Below are 12,114 nucleotides of genomic sequence, written 5' to 3'. Positions count from 1 at the left end.
AATAAACGAGAACCAATCTATAAAAGATAGCTGCTCCGGTATGTATTTTCTTTGAATCAAAGTAATTCTCAAACCAAACACATTATGCCCGCAAAGGTAACAAGAAAATTGGATTTTCCGTGAAGTAACGTACAATTCCAAAGGCTTGTTAGAAAAAATAGGGCAGAAGGGGGGTTCGATAAAATGGTCGAGGGATGTTGTGTAAAAATAAGATTAAAGGAACTATGAATGAAAAATACATACGTTACTTTATGTTAAGCATCAAATATTTATTTATACTCTAAAACGACATATGTTACGTTTTAATTTCAATTCAATTTCAATTTTAATTTCAATTTATTCAATAATTAATATATACATTGCAAACTAACATTTAAGGCGTATACATTAAAAAAAAAAAAATTAAAAGTAAGCAAGAAGACTCTTGTTAAATGTGTAGAAGAATCCCGCTTCGGAAGACTCCTTCAGACACATGGAACAGATCAATATCCAATGTGATATTGCTCAACATAGCGGTAGCTCTTCCTACAGGCATAACCATTGGCTGTTGACTGTCTTTTTTTAAATTGAAATTCTTTTCGTGTACCCATTTACTCATATGTAACAAATGAAAAACAAAACTTGCATTTTCAAGAGAAATATCACGTATTGCACGCCAATGAACTATAATATTTGATATAGATACATATTTACAGATAACGCGGCAAAGCAAATTCAACGATTACGTCCAATTTTTATTTTCGCATAGATAAAGCCAGATAGATAAGTGCCACTCTTTCGCACCGACTACACGTCTATATCACGTTAAAACTTTTTTTGGAATTCGATGTAAAAATACCGAAATCAAGTTTCAGACTCGTGTGTGATATGTGGCGACCTTCACTAGTGTGGAAACTCACCGCGGTTTCCATGGGTACATGCATAGACGTATGTGATACTATTAAATATTATGTATGTGTTGGTAAAAAGCTTTGGAACGGAAAATGGCGGGGCTTTTCGACGCCAAGACGTGAATTTTTAAAGCTCTTCGTAGCGATCCCTTTCAGGAATATTTTTCTTGCCTTTCTCTGAACAAGCTTATAGGAGTATTTAGTGATTTTTTTCAGTAAAAAATTGCCACTTTATTTATTTATTTCATCATATACATAATTACAAATTACAATAATGTGCCCTTACTGAGTTTTCCCGCGCCGAAGGAACATTTTACAATATTTTTTTTTTTAAAGAATGAAATAAAATTGTTGAGATAATTTATTTTTCATAAATTGTTGAAAACTGTTCTGAGACCACATAAGAGGATGCATCAATCAGCATAAACCTGATCCCATATAACAGTTGCAAAATTTGGCAATGTGAAATTCCACTAGTAAAATGATATAAATTTGATTGTGTAACAGTCATTTTAGGTATGAGATACATTGAATTTTAATTTTTGACTACAGCTGTAAAAGTCAAATAATTTATAAATAATCATAAATCATTAATTTATCGTCATTCTAACGCCAAGAGCTATACTAGGTATTCTGCCTTCATACGATAACAATGCAGTATCTGCACTCTATATACGAACATAACTCAATGCTTCTAAGAAAATATATCCCTTTCATAAATTGAAACACACTGTGTAAACAATATTCGCTGATGTATGGCAACACAAAAATAATCATATGTAAAAATATTTTTAATGATTTAACCCGTTAAAAAAGTAGTCGAACCGATAGTATTATTTTTTGTATCTATTAACTGGTAATATAATGCTGTCAGAAATCAGAAAATTAATTCGTATGCGGTAAGTCGACAAGTGGTTATTTAAGTTATGTGTTAAATGTGTTGTGTGTTCGTAGATTTATGTTCGTGTTTGTAGCTCTCCATCAAGGACAAGGACACAGGTAGGCGACAGCGAAAACTACAATAGGTATTAAGTAATTAAGTATTATACATACTCAATATCATGTGTCAAAGATTCACTGCGGAAGTATGAAAGCATTAGAAAAAACAACATGTAAATATAATACAAAGTTAAGTGCGTTCGTAATATAAAAAAAAAACTATCAATAAAAACCTTTGACGTAACTGATGATAAGTAAAATAAATGACATTGCTTGGAAATATATTTTCCAAGATCGTTTAGCGTCAATTATTGCCGGGAAATCAATTTCAATGGTATCCATAAAGCGAGTTTACATGGTACAGGTAATTATGATGGGTTTACGAGCGCTCGATACATTATCACAATGCTCCGAAGGCAGAGATGTGAAGAGGTATTAAATCCTCCAGCGAAGGTTACGTCATAATACCGCATTATCCGATGACGGACAATTACGAGAGCGAACGAGTATCTATTGACTGACAAGAAGGTTGGAATGTTTCAATGATATACATGCGTACATTATACACCGTCATACATATGTAACTGACAGTAAGCTATATGAAATAGACATCGAGAAGAGATAAATCGGCTCGATGCACGTCTTGACTCAATATCGACCCGACGGACGCAGAACTAAAATCGACGGGCAAATTACAATTGAGACGCATGTATAGATGCGATAAACTGAAAATACAATAACCTAACCTAGATGTAACGGTCTACATGCAGAGAACAGCGGAGGTGGAATGATTGCATCGTAAAAGTTGGAAACAATAACCGCAAATGAGAAACGGGAGCAAGTGCATACATTCTTTTCGGATTAATATTGCATTATCGCAATGTAAGTCTATGTTTGGTAAACTGACATGTCTCGTTTATGGATCAATCGGATTTTTAAGGCATACATAAAGTAAGTGTAGATTGATAATGCCCGGAATCATATGGAATATGGCCATATAGTGCGTCAATAATATATTGTTCAAATATAAAGTTTATATTTTAGCAACGTACAGTCAAATACAATATACTAAAAGGAAGCGTGATATACTCGTGATGGGGGTAATCATATTTTTTTTACCATTTTCTATCACGTAGAGATTCACACAGTCATATTGCCAACTTCACGTCTCCGCGATATAAATACAGAAGGAAAAACGAAATGAGAAAATAGTACGCGATTTACGTGACGTAGAGACGATGTCTCCGATTTCTGGAATAAACTTAATATGGTATAACTCCCCTCTCGGTGGAGACATTCCCTATTCCTTCGAGACGGATTTATGTTCGATTTAAGCGAAGAACAAGTAAAGTCTCGTAAATCGGAATGCGAATTAAAATCTATCCAGAATTGTGGTGGAATCATGGTGGAATTCATTTCTAGACTTCCAAGTAATTCGTCCTATTGAAAAAACATTTCAGTTATAAACACCGATAGCCACATATTGAAATTATTTATCGAAATGTCATCTGTAACAATGGTTAGTATATAACTAGCACGAACTATTTTAAAACATAATAAACACTTTTAAATACGTGTTGTATCAACTTAATAAAAACACTTTAACGAGGTTACCTTGGAAAAAAGGTACTTAAAACAAATTATTGAGTAAAAATACGACCTTACATTAAAAAACGTATAAATGTGAGCATTAAAAATAAGTAAAATCACAAAAATATGACAAGCGGTAAGAGGAAAAAATTAAACAGCGTGTGACGCACTTGAGTGTTCAGGAATGGAAAAATTAGTGCAGTGAATATTTAGCAAGACTCAAGAAAGCTGGTTTATGTGAGCAACGAGGATAAGCAAGCGCGAGGGAAGCAATGACCCTCCAATGACAATATTCCCATTAGGACGGCGACTACACGACTAGTGCACATGCACTCAGTCTGTGTGCGACACTGCCTGGATTCTGATTTGCTCGGGGGACACTGCTTCACTCCGAGCTTGTCGGAGAAATTTGTAACAAAACACGCGCATATCGCTCACTCCTTTCAACAACGTCATATCGCTCACTCCTTTCAAGAATGACATAAATCAAAAAACATGATTTTTCAGGAGATCATTTTTAAAGTTAAAAAATATAACACAATGTATTAAAAATAAATATCAAGCCACTTATTGAACTTTTTACTGTGCAACAGATCTTTTTAGGTAAAATCTGAAGGTTTTTTATCCATTTGAAAAATATTTAGTTTATTTAAAATAATAATTAAACAATACATTTTCTTTAAAATGCAAGAACAACATTTCCTGGTCTGTAGCGGGTAAATATTAAGTTAAAAATATGCCACTTTTGCTGGAATATAGTACATTTTCTGGGCACTCCGAAAACACGCACAACTGAAAAATGACGATTTTTGATTTATGACGTTCTTGAAAGCAGTGAGCGATATATCAAAACACTTGATTTTTCAGGAGATTGTTTTTAAAGTTTAAAAACATAAGTAAAATGTATTAAAAATAAATATCAACATACTTATTGAACTTTTTACTGTGCAACAGATCTTTTTAGGTAAAACCTGAATGATTTTTCTCCATTTAAAAAATATTTAGTATATTTAAAAAATAATTAAACAATACCTTTTCTTCAAAGTGCAAAAACAACACTTTCTGTTCTGTAGCGGGTAAATATTGAGTTAAAAATATGCCGCTTTTGCTGGGATATAGTACATTTTCTGGGCATTGCGAAAACGTGCACAACTGAAAATTGATGATTTTTTATTTATGACGTTCTTGAAAGGAGTGAGCGATATGCGATTTACTTGAACCATTGTTGCGATCCTCGATGACATTGAATTATCGTCAAAATATGCACAAAAATTTTAACCAGTAACGCGTTATTATTTTATTTTTAATGCCATTGTCATATAACTGCAAAACATTCGAAGGAACTCATCACATAGTAGTGCGTCTGGTAAGTAAACATATGTATATGATTGGGTGTTTAATTTGTAGAACTCAATTTTAATTTATATATTAAATGTTAAAATCACACACTGATGTCTACAAAAGTGTATTTTATTGTTTAAAACACATAAAAATAAAATTTGTGACAGTTGTTTCGAATTTTTATGGCATTTTCAAACTAATGTCTTACTTTTTTTTAAGTGTATTCAACAATAAAACAAAATTTAGTAGACTCTGAAAATCAGTGTTTGATTTTAACATTTCATAAATATGTTTTTATGTAGGACTTGCCGCAATTACAAAATTGATTTACAAAGGCAAAAGTTAAGATTGATTTATATATAATTTCACATCTTCTTCTTCTTTTTCAAACCCTTATCTGCACCCGATGGTGCATAGGGCACTGCATCATATAAACGCAGTGTTATCTTGATCGTTAACACATAAAAGAAAGGTGATTAACCCTCCGCTTAAGGTACCAGCCCAGGGTAATATTGAATAATTATTACACTGAAAAATCACTAATATTTATTTTGACCCTCTTGGGAATCGAACCCGGGACCTCCAGCGTGGTAGCCTAGCGCACTAACCATTACACTACGGAGGCGGATATAATGAAATAAAGTAATATTAAGCTTAGATTTATATCTGACTGCGCCGCCTCGGCCTAATCAGCGTCGCTAAAAGCGAACGATAAACGTTACTTTTGCATCCGAAGGCTGAAATAATGAAAAAGTCGGCGATACAAGTGCCGATTAGCATAGATGCGAAACCGTTCCTAATTCGTATGTAGGTTATACGGAGACCTCTGCCCAGTGCCGTTCGTGGCTACGTAACTCCACCTCGTCATAAATTAATAAATACCGGCCGTTTGTGTTTACGAGACGGGATTTCAAAGGATTTAGTAGGAAATTTAGTATTATGTTTAGAGTTCGGCGCTGACTTTGAGGCGAGTTACGGTTACGAGTTTACGCAAACATTTTGTGGGTCACACGGACGCGGTTCTGTTCCACATTTAGACAAAGTGCGAGGCCGGACCCTGAGCACTCGGCGCGAGGCGCTCTCCGAGTCGGCGGATTCAGTTTGGGAACGCGCTTGTGCGGCCTGTCTCCCTGCCGTCATAACATGGACGAGCTGTACCACCAGCTAGATCCATAATAGAGTGTCGATGAATGATAGTCGAGTGGGAAATGCGATGACTGCAAATGTGGAGGTCCCCACCAAAAAGTTACATTTCCAATATTGCACAAAAAATCCTTTAAATGTAAACATGTTCTGTTTACTGTATTCTATCGAAATCTTAATCAAAGTTGCGACAAAACGTGACCAATCCTGTGTTAAGCCAATATGAAATTATGAAATCGTACCAAAAAGAAACAATTTTACAAGTTAGAATTCCTGATTACTTAAAATCATTTATAATGGAAATGTAACGTTTTGGTGAGGACCTCCACAAATGTCTGCACTGTTCCATGTCTGTCTGACGTGCTGGTCGGGGTTGTGGAGGCGTCTGAGTACCGGCCAACGTCGGGTCAGAATCGGATCTAACCGACCAACTGAACTAACTAACGAGTAATCCATTTCACTTATAAAAACACGGTGGAGGTTTTACAAACTTGTATTTATTAAGATTGGTAATGATGGGAATATTGATAGCTTTTAAATGTTAATTCACAGTAAACTCGGGATACAATTTTGTTTCACATTTTCTATAAATTTCGCAACTTCATAAAACAAAATCAAACAAAAAAAAATTGCTTTGCAAGAGAAGATCTGTCAGGAAGCCTAGATGCTTCTGCATCAGATCTGGGAATGCGGTGGGACAGCTTTCAATGTACCTAGACCTGACGAGAAACAACACCATATCGGACACTTTCAAAATTACTACCACATGAAGTGTTAACGTTAGAGAAGTAGCGACCAAATTAATGTTAAGAAACGATATAAGTAATACATGTATAATTAAAATAAAGAAGTAACCCGATTTCACCAATAACCATAATACATAATATTATTAATATCTACACGTCGTTTTCTTAACATATAAATTATTTATATTTAAAGTAAGCGTGCTCAATGAAAATGCAAATGTTTAATACTATGAAGATAAATAAAGTAAAATAAAACATACATAAAACCCGGATACCGAAAATCCACTCGCCTGGTGCTATTTGCTTTCGTCAATTGGCGAGATGGATATCTGGAGAAGAAGAAAAAAAATCTCAATCATAACACTGGCATTGTCATTATTAGTTTACCCGAACCAATCGTACATTATTACGGTAAGCGAGACGACCTCCAGGAGCCCTATAAACTTTGCTTGCGTTGGGTAAATGTATAAAAAAAATAATTAAATTATTATTGTTCAATATTTACAAGTCATTAACAAATCATTTTCATACGAGTCAATAATGTACAAAAAATAGGAAAAGAATGACTCAAAAATGCAACAAAGCCAGAGTCATACTTTGCACCCTTTTCTGTAGAAAATATAACTATTATTAAATAAAAATAAAAATATGTTAATGTTTAAATTTTGTATACAGATTCCTAAATTTCCTAAAGATCGATGTATATTTGTGAAGATCATTATTTTAAGTTGTAATATTTAAAATTAAAAAAAAATATCTTTTTAATGTAAATGAACGTCTCGTCACGGGTTTTGCCTAGTGAGACGTTCATCGAGAAAATTATACATGTATTGTAAAAAAATATATATAAATAAAATAGATCACATGTCTGTCATCAGCCAACCAGCAGGTTTTAAAAACCATACAAAAAATATAAATTAATCGTAGAAGATATATTATTTCGAAGTAGCAAAAAGTATGTACCATAATACGCTAACGACCCTACGCATATTTCATAAAATTGGCAAAACAGTATTATTCGGCAATTCCTCTGTACTGTGTACATTCATCAGACAAAGGCTGGATAGTGAATTTGGCCATGCCAAAATTAGATACAGCACACATGATTTTAATCGCAAGTACCTACGTGCTTACGTTCAGTGTGATAGCGATTACCTGTGTATGCGTGTGTAATCAATAGCGATCGAGAATCTAGGCTACAAGACGAAAAGTCTTGATCGGCGCAATAAAAAAATTAGCACGCCGCGATAAAAGTGAATATGTGGAGTAGGTACTGGAAATAGCCGCATCGATACAATAAATCTCGAAAAAAATACCAACGGCGAAGGAAAAAAAATATCACACTGAGATGACCCAGTTTAGAAATATAAATGTAACCATTAAACAGAAGGCGTCCTGCGGGCGACAACACATGTGCAACCTACCATTTAGCACGAGAATACTAATAATTTACAATAAAATAAATAAATAAAAACTATATAAATATGTATATATATATATATATATATATATATATATATATATATAAATTGAAAAAATTGTTTTACACATTTTTTTTCAAATCTGAAAACAGGGAGCGTAAAAGTTGTATTCCCTCCACGTATTTTTGGAGTCCTGTAGATTCCCCCCCCCCCCTCCCCTCGCACACAAAAATGGGCCCTGAAAAGTCCTGAAAAACTGAAAATAAACATCTAGGAGCCGACGACCTTTTTTACTGTCAATGTGAATGTGTCCCGACGGGGTGTCGGAAAAAGATGAAAACGCTAGCATAGCATCGTGTGCAACGGGCATTATAGAAAAAAAACTATATAAATATTAGATAGATACAACATTATTACATATATTGTTATTATAATTGAAGTCCCGTTGCTCTGTATCTGATGTATGTGAGAATGTGAATAAATCGATTCATATGTACAGTAGGTGTATGTATATGCTAAAAAATCTTGTCCGCCTCCGTAGTGTAATGGTCAGCACGCTCGGCTACCGTTCTGGAGGTCCCGGGTTCGATTCCCAGGGGGGGTCAAATAAATATAAGTGATTTTTTCACTGTAATATTAATTCAATATTACTCTGGACTGGTACCTGAAGCGGAGGGCTGATCACCTGTCCTTCATGTGTAAAACGATCAAGATAACTCTGCGTTTATATGACGCAGTGCCCTATGCACCGTTGGGGTGCGGATAAGGGTTTTAAAAATAAAAAATAAAAAAATCTTATTTCAATATTTGTATATTCTAAGAAAATGCGAGAAAATTCAAGCCCTCAAAGCGACCGAACGCGTTTGAATTTGAACGTTCAAGATCTCGGCCTTCAGTAGCGTTAACTAATCATACGTTATCTCATACTTTCATTTATCAAAAAAAATGTCTCAGAAGGTGAAAATTGATGCACAGTCGATAGTTGATGCACGACAGTTAGACTGCAACAGGCATAGTATTCAAAGAAATGCTTAACTAGACGATACAGATGAAAAATGATAAGTTAGCTTTCTAAATATAATACATCGGATCTATGAAAGCCATCCATCATTCTGTCACCCTAGTTTTACATAGATGTGTGCATCTAATACCTACTGCATACCTTTTAGAATAATAATTACGGCACCCGCATTGCCGACAGTCCGCGGCCCTCGGGGCAGGTCGCCCGACCGTGATGTCGGAGGCAGGGGGTTCGAGCTCGTATTAATAGAAAGCATTTCACAAAACGGATCTGCCACCGCCGGCAGTTCGGGGGAGGGGTCTCCAAAACAAACATTACGGGTAAAAGTACGCGGATAGAGAAGCAACCAACCGAGCAATAAAGTTTATTATAATAAAAATACTATTTTTGAATTTAATGTTAAAAAATTATTTTTTGAGTCTACTAAGCTGTATTTTATTGTTAAAAAAAAACACATGACAAACAATTGTTTCGCCTAGTTATGGAATTTCAAACGAATGCCATATAACTAGGCGAAATTCCATTCTTTTGAAAATGCCATAACTAGGCGAAACAATTGTCACAAAATTGTTTTTTTTGTGTGTTTTTTAAACAATAAAATACATTTAGGATTTTTTTACGGAGTGTGTGGAAGCTTTTGGTAAGAGAATGAAATTGAGTATTTTAATTTTTTTAACGTTTTATAATTTAATAAACCCTAATGATGACAAGGTCGAAACCAGTAGGTTAAAAAGTGTACTAATAATAAAAAAGGTTAAAACAAAGGTGTTTAATTTTTAATTTTAAGGTTTTAATTTTAAGTTTATAAAATGTGCCACAAATTAAATCATACAAATTAAACGCGAAATCTATAAAAAATACTATGTTTGAAAATAATGCATCGAAACACGTGTGACAATATATCTTAAGAAAAAATGGTATTTACCAAGTAAAACATAATTATAAAATAAAAATACTAGCTCGTCAAAGTTTATTTCGATAAAACTTAATGTTGCTGCAGTTCATGCAGCTTAAATCAGGAAAGCAGATAGTAAAATCATTTGGATTTAATATAGTAATTTACCAATTAAATAACCATCACGCCGTGTCCACGCAGATGTAGGCAAAGAGAATATAATGCCACACTAATCTGTCTTTCCAAACAATCTTCGCTCTCTTCCACGTTCATGCATCTCCTCACACATACCCGCCAATTATTCCGACTTTTGAACTGACCAATTTCAAGTGTTTGAAATGCGCGATCGTGTCAAGTTTTCATCAGTCTTCTTCTGCATTTTTCTTTAAGAATATATATGGAAAAAAATTATATATATTTTTTAATTCCTTGCCTTTTAATAACTCACTTTTCAAAACCACATATTTATTTAGAAGATAAAAATATTTTTGAATACCAAAACGGTGTTTTAGGAAGTAAAAAATCAATTACGTAAAATTTTATAAGTGTTTAAAGAAAATTAAGTTGGGATTTATCGAATAATGGGCCTTAATGAGCACTTTGCTTAGTGCGCTGGCTTTACTTATCGCTTGCCTGGTCAAGACCGCCGCTGGAGCACGGGTTAATTTGTAAAGACCGGATTAGTTCGGAGACTATAGGATATACCTCTAAGTACAAGAGTGATGCGATTTAAGGAACCATATGTAAAAAAAAGCTAAATTGTGTCATTATATAATGCATGTGCAATACATGTATGACCATAAATGGATAGGTAAAATGTAAACAGAAAGTGCACCATTTCGAAAAGTAAACATTATTTATTTCATTATTTTCGACGAATTGCCAATTAGACGGTAGCGAGCCGGAGTGAAAAAAGAGGTCAAAAGTTGTGGCAAAGTCCGTGATACATGTCCGTAGGAAGTAGGAACACGATAGAGGTCGCATTGGTGAAATAACCGGAGAGGTAACCTACATAATGGTCATGATCCCCTTACTGAAATGCATACACACATTTACTTACACATATTGTATCCATAATCAGAATAAAACTATTCAGTTGACAAAACATATATATATATATATATATATATATATATATATATATATATATATATATATATATATATATATATATATATATATATATATATATATATATATATATATATATATATATATATATATATATATATATATATATATATATATATATATATATATATATATATATATATATATATATATATATATATATATATATATATATATATATATATATATATATATATATATATATATATATATATATATATATATATATATATATATATATATATATATATATATATATATATATATATATATATATATATATATAACTCTCATAATTTTAATTAATTAAAAACATAAACCATCTATATATAAATTAAAAAGTATTTTTCGTTGGTTGAAAATCTAAAATTTGTTATTATTTATATGGCAGGCCGAAATGGCAGGGCCATCTGTTGGCGGAACAGAAATACACGCAATACTAAAGATTGCAAACTTAATGATGGACAGTGTACTTCTTGGCAGCTGGTTAAATATTGTACGAGTATATCCACTGTGAAATTAAACATTAAAAATGTGCGTTTTCTCTTTTCTTTCTATTATATTTAACAAGACTGAGCCGCAGCAACGCATAGCATACAGTATGAAACAATATATGTAAGTATCTATCTCCATGCGCGGTAGATATCTATTTCTACGCACATATCAAAAAAGGCTTGGTATTTGGAGTTTACGAAAATCATTATTTACGAAAAAAAAAACTAAATAAATAGCCATAAAATGTATGAAACTACCATACATAACAATGAGCATAATGACAAAACAAAAATTAATATTAACTATTTTTATTATTATAATTTATAAATAAAGATATCAAAAATGCAAATTAAGAAATTTATACGATCTGGAAAACCCTGAACTAGCAATTAGCAAAAACTCGTGGCTCAACCTTATTAAAAACTAATTGGAAAAATCAAGATGTCTACTATTATAGAGAATCAATTTTTATAGTGAGCTGTTAACCCACATACAAAACTGT

At 33.0% G+C, this 12,114-nt stretch overlaps 1 protein-coding gene across 4 annotated transcripts in view; it reads right to left on the bottom strand.

Moving 5' to 3' along the window:
• Window positions 1-12,114, bottom strand: part of rdx (BTB/POZ and MATH domain-containing protein rdx) — a 226,889-nt gene that overhangs the window by 53,978 nt on the left and 160,797 nt on the right. For 2 of the 4 annotated variants that reach the window (XM_088271367.1, XM_088271364.1), the window contains one exon: window positions 6,910-6,978. The exons of the other annotated variants lie outside the window; for them this stretch is intronic. In XM_088271367.1, the coding sequence (XP_088127493.1) occupies window positions 6,910-6,911 (2 nt within the window). In that variant the 5' untranslated portion in view covers window positions 6,912-6,978. The remainder of the gene's footprint in view (window positions 1-6,909; window positions 6,979-12,114) is intronic. 4 annotated transcript variants of the gene reach the window in all.

The sequence above is a fragment of the Brachycentrus maculatus genome, unplaced genomic scaffold (genome assembly GCF_059751285.1).
Source record: "Brachycentrus maculatus isolate JH-2025_06_01 unplaced genomic scaffold, ASM5975128v1 h1tg000438l, whole genome shotgun sequence".
In the NCBI taxonomy this organism is placed as follows: Eukaryota; Metazoa; Arthropoda; class Insecta; order Trichoptera; family Brachycentridae; genus Brachycentrus; species Brachycentrus maculatus.
This window is presented reverse-complemented; position numbering and strand designations above follow the sequence as displayed.